At 48.6% G+C, this 11871-nt stretch overlaps 1 protein-coding gene across 3 annotated transcripts in view; it reads right to left on the reverse strand.

Annotated features, from left to right (window-relative positions):
• LOC135821161 (tripartite motif-containing protein 2-like) overlaps window positions 1–10011 on the reverse strand; it is a 274795-nt gene extending 264784 nt beyond the window's left edge. For all 3 annotated transcript variants that reach the window (XM_065334230.1, XM_065334229.1, XM_065334228.1), the window contains exons 1-2: window positions 9678–10011; window positions 6344–6404 (exon numbers count right to left, since the gene is read on the reverse strand). In XM_065334230.1, coding sequence (XP_065190302.1) covers window positions 6344–6404; window positions 9678–9880 — 264 coding nt within the window. In that variant the 5' untranslated portion in view covers window positions 9881–10011. The remainder of the gene's footprint in view (window positions 1–6343; window positions 6405–9677) is intronic.
• Between the last annotated feature and the right edge of the window lie 1860 nt (window positions 10012–11871).

Raw genomic sequence — 11871 nt, forward strand, 5'->3', positions numbered from 1 at the left:
TGTTACAACTGTAGACCTCCTGGACAGACAGATTATTTTACTTTATCTTATCTATTTATTTACTCACAATCACGTGGCACTAGCCAATGAGAGGGAGATGCGGTGATAGCCAGCCATGGTGATAATAGAGGGGAGAAAAAAAGATGAAAGGGGAACTGAAAAGTAAGAGAAGCACAGGACAGCTAGCGGAGGTCTGGATATCAACTGGCATGTTGCATTCTGTAGTAGCTGTCTTTTTTTATTTTTTTACTATGTTCACATAACCAGCTCGAAAAGAATAAGGAAAGACAATGGTACGGAGACTAGGACAAACTGACAAGTAATGAGCAGGCGCTGTGCCTAGACGCAGCAGTGATGGTGGGGCATTGATGACTCTGCCGACCTGAGGTCTCGGCGTCACGGCCAAAAACACGCACCAAAACAAGGAAAAAAAGAAGATAGAGCTGTATAGGTCAGAAAGTTGCGAAAAACCCGCAAAACCCAAGGCTTAACACGAGTGAGTGTGGGGAGAAACTATCATAGCATCATACTATTCATAGGGAATCGACTGCCCAGAGCCAGTTTGTGCTGCGAAGATGGCGATAAACGCTCATTTTGAATGATTGCATTCTCTTGCTGTGGGGAGGCTGGGACAGGAGAGCGGCAGGGAGGGAGTTCCAGTCGCTGATGCTGCAGTGTGGGAAGGAGCGCTTCAGCGCCAGCGGGGCAGATGCAGGCAGCTGGTGGTCATGGCCACTAACACTACCGTGCTCGCTGCGGGCTCTGGGGTTGGCAGAGGTGATATGGCGTGGTGGCAACACAGAGAGCAGCTGCTGTGGACCAGGCAAGTAGTGCTGCTTGTACAGGCAGGCAAGCGAGGCAACAGCACGGCGGATGGCCAAGCTGGGTAGGTGTGCCCCAGGGCCGATAGCATGGAGTGCGCGGCGCTGCACATTGTTCAGACGCTGGAGGTGACTCTGCACAGCTCCCATCCATACAAGAGGCGCATACTCCATGACTGGTCGTACAAACGCCTTATACACTGTCGTCCGGCCGGCGGGGGTGAGGATGTGGGCGGCTCTATTTAGGACCCCAAGCCGTTGACGTGCACGGGTGGCTACGGAGTGTAGGTGATCGCCAAAGGTCAACTTGGCGTCCACCTTCACACCAAGGAGGGTGATGCTGGTTGTCTCGGGCACCAGTGTGCCACCAAACAGGAGTGGGGGGAGATCTAAGTCTGAGGGTGGCTGTCATGGCCTGGGATTTAGTTGGTTCAAAAGTCACTTTCCACGTACGACCCCACTCGTGCAGTCGGTCAACGGCCACCTGCAGTGACTGCGCTGCAACTTCCGGGGTCTGCTGGGAGGTGACTAAGCTGTATAAGGTTGTGTCATCAGCATAGGCCTCCAAGCTGGCGCCGTCAGCGAGAACGTCTGGCGTGTCGTTGATGTACGCCAGGAAAAGCGTTGGACCAAGAATGCTTCCCTGGGGGACTCCAGCGGAGGTCGTATACGAAGCTGGCGTACGCCCTCCAACAAGGCACTGTAATGAACGGGTGTCCAGGTACGACGCAAGCCGTCTCTGGAGCGGACCATTGATGCCTAGGCTGCGCACCTTGTGGAGGAGGCCGACATGAGAGACACGGTCAAACGCTCCTGCGATGTCCACAGCAAGGATACGAGCCGCCCCTCGGCAGCCCACAGCACTTGCCCAGGCAGTTTGGTGAGCTTGCAAAGCGTCTGATGTGCCGAAGCCTCTGCGAAATCCAAACTGGTGCGACGTGAGCAGATGGTGGTCCTCAAAATTGTTTACGATGTGTCTGTTTACTAGAGTTTCCATGAGTTTCGAGATTATGCACAGTAAGGATACGTGCCTATAGTTTTTATGGGTTGAGCGGGAAGATCGCTTGTGGATCGGAACCACGTTGGCCGTCTTCCACATCCTAGGTTGGTTTCCAGACCGGAAGCATAAAGCAAATAGCTTGGACAGTGGCTCTGCGAGCTCGTGGGCACATTCCTTAAGGACGCGAGCAGAAATACTGTCAGGCCCTGTAGCCTTGGAGACGTCGAGCTTTGCCAGAAGGCGGCGCACAGCCTCTGGGCGGAAGCGGATGGTGCGAAGAGGTGGAGCATCTGAGGGAGCAGGGTCCGGTAGGTCAGCCTCTACAAGGTCCAGACCGGCAACGCTGCATTTCTTAGAGAATAAGCGAGCGAATGCCTCTGCTTTCTCTGAGCTCGTTGCCCACTCGCGGTCGTCAGAGTCGACAATTAGGGGAATTTCGGGATGTGTGCAGTTGCCTGCAGCGCTCTTCAACTTCGTCCACCACTGTTTGTCTCTGAGGGACCCAGTTGAAAGGCTGCGACGGAGGCTGTCCTCCTTTGCACGTCGTGATCGGAACTGGGTGGCGATCGCTACAGTCATGGAATTGGTGAATGCCTGCTGAAGTGCTGGGTCATAAGGGTGTTTTCTCCAATCGTGCCAGTGCTTCTCCTTCTCCCTCTCGGTCTGGGTGCATTCAGACGTCCACCATACCGGATCGGAAGGCCTCGTTTCCAGAACTTTGGATGGGACAAACTGTGCAACAGCTGCAGTTATCGAAGCGGTAACCTGCTCACACGAAGTTTCTGGGTCGTCCGTGATGATATTACCCCATTCCAAGTTGCGAAGGTGCACCCTGAGGCGATCCCAGTCTGCTCTGTTGTAGCGAAATACTGTTCGCTTAACAGGCGGTTCACGTCTAGAGAGCACAGAAAAAAAGTCTGACAGTACAACTGCATGATCAGATCGACCGAGGGGCGGAAGTATACGTGTAGTTACTGGGGATGTGAACGTTGAAATTATGAGGTCTAGCGGGTTGTCTCCACGGGTCGGTACTGTGACGTGCTGAAAAAGAAGATGGGCAGCGCAGGTATCTTCGAGAGCCTCGCCTGCAGGCGTAGTTTTCGAGCTGTTCAACCAAGCCCGGTTGTGCACGTTGAAATCGCCAGCTAGGATAATGTGGGGCCCTGGTGTCTAGCTTCTGGGAGGATGGTGTCGAGATGATCAATTAGGGTGAGATCGCTAGGGGCACAGGACCCCGGCCGATACACTGCTCCCAAGACGGTGCGGAGACCTGGGCCCAGCTGGAGAGAGACCCAGATGATCTCATGTGCGGGGGACATGAGTTCAGGGATGAGCATGGAGGGGAGTGACGACTTCACCCAGATGGCTACCCCTCCCCCATGTGCCGTTCTATCGAACCGAAATAGTGAGCTGTATCCAGGGAAACTAATGTCAGAGGGAAGCACTTTCTCCGCAGTGAACTTCGTTTCTGTCACAATTGCGACGTCGGGCTGATGCTGCAGGAGTGCGTGCTGTAGGTCGGGAAGTTTGCTGGCTGGGCCAAAAGCGTTCGTGCAGAGAATGCGAAGATGCTTGCTACCCTTCATTGCAGGAGGAAGTAATAATGAAATACGTAAAAGGTGTGGAGAACAACGTCACTGTAGGCTAGGATTGAGTATCCTGTGACACCAGTGGGCTGAAGCGAGAGCCCTGTGCTGGGGCAAGGGGCTGGCAGTGGCCAGGGTCGATGTTGTTGCTCTCTTTTTGTTTTTTGGAATTTTTGAAATCAGGGGAGGATTCCGAACTGGGACTGGTTCTCCTGCGTCGTTCGGAGGTAATCGAGGGGTTTACTGGCTGTTTAGACGTGTCTGTGTTAGTCACCAGTGAGGAGAGGAGGTCTTCAGCACGCGCCGAATCTGGGTGATTGCATGTTGTGGTGGTAGGAGTAGTTGTGTCGGTGTGCGGTGAGTTGGATGTTGTCGTACCTGTAGCTGTACCTGTGCTGCTTGGCGGCGTTCCGGGGTGCACGGTCGTGCTTGTTGCCGACGTGGGCGATGTAATGTCGTACTGGTCGTGGACTGGGTCGTTTGGGTGCGAGCTGGGGAGCAGGTCTGCTTTCGGCGTGCTGTTGGCACCGTCGGAGGCCGTTTTGGATACTGCGCTGGTGTGGGTCGAACTCTGGGCCGCTTTTGGTGCAGAATCGGTACGGTGAGCATGAGAGTCAGCTTCAACTCCGCTGTTCCGCTCTGTGCTGCCAGTGCTGCTGCCTTCTCTGCCGGCATGCGTGGAGGTGTGTGCACTGCGACGGTTTTGGCAGGTACGCGCGATGTGACCTATCTGGCCACATAGCCTGCACGTGCCTGGCCGTCGTAGATGATGCGGAGCTCGTGGGAGCCTCCTGTCGTACGCAGGTACGACGGGATCGAACTGCCTGGTTTCAGTTCGAACGAGGCGAATCGCACACCAGTTGCTCTTTGGGTGCCGTTTGAAAGTTTGATTTTGCCGTGTCGTATCTCACCGATAAGCTTTCCGTACGGTGAGAGCGCAGCTTTTAGGACACCGTCTGAGATCCAGATTGGAGCATCATGGATGTGTAACTGTGTTGTTGGTGCGGAAACGAAGCGTTGTAAAACCCGTTCGCCCTTGCAATCGAAGCCATTGAGCACCAACAATTTTGCTTTTTCATATGACTCAACGGTAAGTCTACATTGACCCCTGCTTGTTGTCTGCATCGAAATGATGCCGGTGATACCTTGCTCTTCTAGGAGCTTTATGCAGGCCCCCACGTTTACCTGGGCTTGCGAGGGGAATACAACAGTGTTCTTCTTCAGTGTCGAAGACGAGAACTGTCGTCAGAGCTCCGTATCAGCTCCGTTTCCGGCCATGGCACCTGGCGGTTGTAGTGAATCAGCACTCTAAGTGATCTAGTGTACTACCTGTGCATCCACAGCCATACGGGCTGGGAGCGGACTATTATGCCAAAAAAACTACGGAGCTCCAAAAACTGCTTCCGCTCTCCAGCATGCAACAGTGATGTCTGAATTACTTGATACATTGCTGCAAGATCTAGACCTCTAGACCAGACAGATACATTACTACAAGATCTAGACCTCTATACCAGACAGATACATTACTTCAGGATCTAGACCTCTAGACCAGCTAGATATATTATAGCAAGATCTAGACCTCCAGACCAGCCAGATATATTACTTCAAGATCTTGACCTCCCTACCAGACAGATACATTAGAGCAAGATCTAAACCTCCAGACCAGACAGCTACATTACAGCAAGATCTAGACCTCCAGACCAGACAAATACATTACTTCAAGATCTAGACCTCCATACCAGACAGATACATAACAGCAAGATCTAGACCTCCAGGCCAGGCAGATACAATACTAAAAGATCTAGACCTCCAGACCAGACAGATACATTACTACAAGATCTAGATCTCCAGACCAGACAGATACATTACTACAAGATCTAGACCTCCAGACCAGACAGATACATTACTCTAAGATCTAGACCTCCAGACCAGACAGATACATTACTCTAAGATCTAGATCTCCAGACCAGACAGATACATTACTGCAAGATCTAGACCTCCAGACCAGACAGATACATTACGATAAGATCTAGACCTCCAGACCAGACAGATAGATCCGTTACTGTAAGACCTTGACCTATTCATGACGTAAGTTGTGTTCCCAGCTGGCGCGTGTACGCGTGAAACCATGTGTTTGTGCGTATTTTTGCTGGCTTTTGGGGCATCATGTGTGTAAAAACGTGCTGAAAAGGAAATTCCAACATGATTGTTTTATTTTTCAGCCCGTATCAGGCGCGTACAGGCATGCATGCCAGTCCCTTTGACTGGTGGGGTCGAAACATTACCGTATATCCGCGCATATAAAGCCATGTCGTTATATCCGAATATATGGCCACCCTCACTTATAAAGCCATGGCGTTATAAGTGAACAAAATTCAATGTGGAAGAAGTTGCATCCGGCGTTAAAGGTGAGTTCAATTCTTTCAGTGAACCTAGAGTTGCGGTGATTCTCTCTACATGTACCCATCCCCACTGTCACATGCCATACCGCCACCGCATTTTCACACAAGTTTGTATGCCACCTTGTACACAATAGGTTCACAATTTGAAATTTTCAGGGAAAATTGAAAGTATATGGATGCTCGACATGAACGTGCAACGGCACCATACGAGTACTCGAACTTCATACTCTGCCGATTTTTTCATGTAAGCATCTCTCACTTTTAGCTCCATGGCGTTAAAACCGAGGCTATTTTCTCCAAACATTTGGTCCAAAACAGCGATGTTTCACCTAGAACGCCATGACTTTATATGTGCGGAAATACGGTAGTACTTGAAGGTGTCGCACTCTTTAAATAAGACTCAGATTGCTGTTTATTGTGAAAGCCTGAGTGGGCATTTGGGCACGCATAAACCGCAAGCGTACCGCGTCCACCCGCCATGCAGTTGTGAACACAGCTTAAGCCCAGAACCGCACATGACCTGTATAAACATACCTTTGCTGGTTTCAGAACTGCCTGGCAATCCTTCCAGTAGCATTCAGCAGTGGGTCTCATCCTGAAACAACAAAAATAGAATTAGAAATTTCATCATACACTAGTTGTTTAGGTGTGTGGATGTAACTCTTTGTATTTATTAATGGTTGTGTACGTGTGTGTGTGTGTGTGTGTGTGTGTGTGTGTGTGTGTGTGTGTGTGTGTGTGTGTGTGTGTGTGTGTGTGTGTGTGTGTGTGTGTGTGTGTGTGTGTGTGTGTGTGTAGCATTATAGTAATAATGCAGATTAATGGGTGCACGCGGCTGCTTCGTGCTACCACTCAAGCTATGCTGCTATGATTGCTGGCGCTTTACTGCATGCTCATGCTTTGCTGCTGGCTACAGTCACGTGCGCTGTACATCACGGTATCCATGTCGGTCACACGCCTTGGTGCATGCTCACATGGTACTATATGCATCATGGCATTCTATGTAGAAGTGTGTATGTGTGTGCAAGTGTACATGGTGTATGTATGAGTGTGTGTGTTTGTGTGTGTGTTTGTGTGTGTGTGTGTGTGTGTGTGTGTGTGTGTGTGTGTGTGTGTGTGGGTGTGTGTGTGTGTGTGTGTGTGTGTGTGTATGGGTATGGGTATGTGTGTATGTGTATATCTGGCCATGCTCAGCCTTATAAAAGTATTGGTGTTGCAGTTGACTGCTAGGAGTATTTACAACAAACAGCCAGGGAGTTGAACTTAGCCATGCAGTGAGTGGAGTTTATTGTTCACAACACAAAGCCCGGTTCTGTGTCAATATTCCATATTTCTCGGTATTTGTATGAAAATCACTCGTTTTGTCATGTACAGAGTAGTGCTGTGTTGTTCCTTGCAATGCAATCCACTGGATCAAGTTAACACACTCCACCTCTGTACTCACTGCTATAGACATGTATACTCTATACACAACCCCCACCCACAACCCCCCCCCCCCCCTCCACAAGTCCACGTACAACCCCCCCCCCCCCCCCCGCAGCCCCACACACAACTCTACCCACAACCCTACTCACCCCACCCCCCCCCCCCCCTACACCCCCCCCCCCCTTGGCTCCCACCCCACCCCGTTGTGTACTTTAATCTCTCAATGGGATTTCATTGACCAGAAGGAACAATTATAAATTGGTAGTTTGCAAAGTACTGCTAAGTTTACACAACCAAAAGTCAGTTATGCCTGGCCCGCAATCGGCCGTATTTTTGGCAGGCGTTCTGAAACCGACCCCGTCACAAAATCGGCTGACTGGGTTGGACTGCCTATACACACACAAATGTATCGGAAATGCGTGTGACCAAACCGTCCACATTTTGCAGTTTTTTTTAAATTTGCTAATCCAGAAAATTAGTCGTACAATCAAATATTGGCCGAAAAATCCGACGCGTGTGGGCGAGGCAAACATTCGCAGTTTTCAAAGCCAGAAAATAGAGAATATTCTTCGCAATAAAACGCCACTGATTTCCTTTGTACATGCATGCCTGTGTGTGCACAAACGCAATCGTGGTACAGAGCAACACTACACTGTAGTAAACACTATGGTATCTACACCATGATGTCTACTATGGTCTAGTGTATGCAGGGGCATAGGAAGCAGTTTAATATTGGTGCGGCGAAATTGTGAGAGGGGGTCCGGGAGTCCTCCCCTGGTGTTTTTTTTTGAAAATTGGGCCTAAAAGGCCATATTTAATACTACAGAATAATATGAGAAATAAGAATATGCATGCTGATGATACACCGCATTGTCGATGTAAAACATTGTACCTGTACAAGAGTCGACAAGCCATCAACAAGGTCGAAATGTAAAAAAAAATTTTAAAAATCGAAAATTATTGGTCCGGCGACCGACGGGCCTGCCGGACCTGTTCCTACGCCCATGGTATGTAGCACTACCTGAGCGCAAGTGAGATCGTTTTTTCACCAGCTGCATAGACAAACGTGTGAAAATGCTAGCTGCTAGCGTCTAGTAGTGATCCAGTGCAGCCAGTTTACGATCTGCACCCACACTCTCTTCTGCCATTGTGGAATATCGTCTGTGATCGATTGGAGGTCCGCTCCACCACATGCCAGCATTAAAAATCGGCCGACGTTCTGGCCAAAATAACGACCAGTGGATACATCGCCGAAAAAGCGAACGACACACCAGGCGATTGTCGAGCTGGTCTTGACGAAATTTCGTAGATGTACGATTCAATTTTGTCCGAAAAGTTTGACTAGTGGTAACATGGTATAACTATGTTGTAGGTACAGAACATAATATTTGCCAGGAAAGTGAAGTGATTGAAAATTGATGCGTTCACAAATCAACTTCGGCTGTGCGAATGAGTTTCCATTTCCTTGTTCGCTGCACTAAAAATGGAAAATTCAACTGAAAATTCAACAAGAAGAAGATTGCCAGATGAGTCCAGCGGGGACGAAACGGGCGTCGCAATCGAGCTATGTCGTTGCTGTGTCATCATCTATGTGCCATGCGCTACTTGATGTACCAGCCTGCTATGCCGGATACCGCCAGCCATGCATCAACCAGGCGCCAGGCGCGAACTGATGGTGGTGGTGGTGAGAAGGAGAGATCTGTGCCAGAACTTTGCAGCCTAGGGAGCGTGTGTGGGCAGGCGTGTGTTTACCGCCATATTGCCAGGTGTGTCTTTACCACCATATTTATCAACCATAAGTACAGCTGCAGTGGAGTCTTCAATTTCATTCTCCCGAGTCAAGCTCCGTATGAAGACATCCAAGAAGAAGATTACCTGATGAGTCCAGCGGGGACGAAACGTACGTCGCAATCGAGCTATGTCGTTGCTGTGTCATCATCTATGTGCCATGCGCTACTTGATGTACCAGCCTGCTATGCCGGATACCGCCAGCCATGCATCGACCAGGCGCCAGGCGCGAACTGATGGTGGTGGTGGTGAGAAGGAGAGCTCTGTCCCAGAACTTTGCAGCCTAGAGAGCGTGTGTGGGCAGGCGTGTGTTTACCGCCATATTGCCAGGTGTGTCTTTACCACCATATTTATCAACCATAAGTACAGCTGCAGTGGTGGCCTCAATTTCATTCTCCCAAATTCAACTTTCATTGTAGTTTGAATGAACCCTAATCGCGGAAAACGATAATCGCCAACCTGATCCACATCACGATACAAATAGTACACAAGGTTTAGCTCTGCTCACACAGGAATCACATTATATTATAGTATAGACTATTACACAACACAATACATGCAGGAGCGGATAATCACACGATAGCCTTGCCACAATGGGAGAGGTTCAAGCCTGGAAACACTCGAAATAGGAGAAACGCTAGCAGTCACTACTTACCGATCTATGCGGTCTTCGAGGCAAAGTCGACAGTAGCGGTGACCACACGGACCACTACGCGGCTGGTCAAGCACCTGGTGACAATGTGAGCAAAGGTACTTCTTCTCGCGAAAGTTCTCGTCCTGGAAAATCTCCGGAGGATATCCTTTTCGTTGAAAAGGTGATTTGCGCCAGGGCATTGAGCCTGGGGGTTTGATCGCCATTGCTCCGACACTTAGCAGACTCGGAGCGAGTGAGCTAGCCCGAATCTCGTTGCAACGCAAGCAAATTTGCTTGTGACTGAAACTATCGAGTAGGTAATGTTTTCTTTTCTGAACTTCTTTCTCTCGCTAGCAGTGTGCGAAAGGTTACTCAGACCAGGGTCGTGAATGTGTGAATCATCTACCATCTACCACACAGTGACAGTGGATCTATCACACAGACTACAAGTAGCGAGATTCTGCGCTTGTATGCATGCTCCTCCTGTCTTGCCCTGTCCAGAGTCCAGACCGCGGAGTCGTGTTTATACAACTCCCTGCTCCGCTCCAGACCTGCAAAGATTTAAGTCCAGGTCGCGTGTCAGGTTTGGTCGGGTGTGCTGTGAGTCTGTCTCTCATTGTTCAGTTCTGCTCAATGAACTCCAGTCGCATCCCTCAAGTACGCGCCAGACGCTGCGCAGCCCTACACCTGCCAACACTTGGCTGTGAAAATGGTACGAGGCGCAAACTTGTCTTGAGTGACCCGACTGGCTGTCATTGAGCAGCACTGTAGTATTACTAGTTACCATGGCTAAAGTTGTTATTTTACCACTCATTCAGTGATGGTTGTCAGACTGGAAATTCGTACTACATGTATAATGTGTTCAATGGTAGATAATGTCATGTAGACCCCTGGTGTCAACCAACATCTATACTACATAAAAATAATGGATTACCATGTGTGTAAAAATGGGCGTTTGTTGTCCAATTACCTAGATTTATGTAAGGAAAATTGGAGGTACTGCCTGACCAGTATCCCCAAGATACAAAATGTAGATCTCAAAACGCTCAAACTGTCAAAGCAAAATTTTAAATATTTGAAACCTATTACCTGTACAATATAAAATACACTATGGACTATAGACTATAGTAGTGTTAGATTTTTTACCATTTTGACACTGCTACATCTACAGTCACACTAAGTAAATATTAAAAACAGAGAGGTTCCAGGCTGTCCAAGAGAGTGCTCAATATGTTTTAACTAACTATTATACTGATAGCACTATGCATATGAAGTACATGTTGATCGTGTGAGTACATTGGACCACATATAGCTTAGTGGAGGAGATAATGAACCTTTCGCTCCTTACTAGCCATTTCGCAAAGATGCTCGAAACAATTTTTCGCAACTTTTCGATTATTCGGAAGAAATCGCAACTTTGGCAACTTTCTTCTTTGTCGGATGGTGAGCCAATTAAATAATTGTGAAAAGAAGAAGGACAAAATGTTACGAGTTATGACTAACTGTCCACCAACGTAACCAGATCTTATACAGTCAGCGAATGCGGCAAAATGAGGCGTAGCTCGTGCTCTTCTTCGTTGCGCTTTCCTTCTCCTCTTGGACCTTTCCGAACCTGAACCTTCCAAGTTGGAAAGTTGTTGGTTTGCGCCTTGGAGCTAGGTGTCCGGTCGCCGTATGTCTCAGTATTCCTTGTCAGTTTTGTGCCATTTTGTCGCACTCGCTGACTGTATAAGATCTGGTTACGTTGGTGGACAGTTAGTCATAACTCGTAACATTTTGTCCTTCTTCTTTTCTTCTTTTTCGCGAACTATTTCGCAACTTTTCCGCAACATTCGATACATGCAAAGCAAGCCTACTTGTTTTAAAAGTGTTATCATACCCGACTTGGACTACTCTGTTCCTGTTTTTCTTTCTTGTATATCTGCCCATGACAAAGATCAGCTATTTTCACTTTTTAGACGTGCTGTACGAGTAGCATGTGATACACCATTTGATGCTGAGATTGTCCCGTTGTCCCGTTGCTAGCATTACTTTTAAAACATTCACAATATCACATCTCATTTCCTCTTTGTCTTTATCATGTGTATTTATCAAGGCCTGTCAGCTGATTATCAGTTCTGTTCCCAGCAGTGTCCTCAATTACAGTTACCCGTGCGTCTGATGCATTTTTAAATATTCTCATTCTGCTGTGTTCAATGTAGGCATATCAATGCAT

Source organism: Sycon ciliatum, chromosome 7 (genome assembly GCF_964019385.1).
Source record: "Sycon ciliatum chromosome 7, ocSycCili1.1, whole genome shotgun sequence".
Lineage (NCBI taxonomy): Eukaryota > Metazoa > Porifera > Calcarea > Leucosolenida > Sycettidae > Sycon > Sycon ciliatum.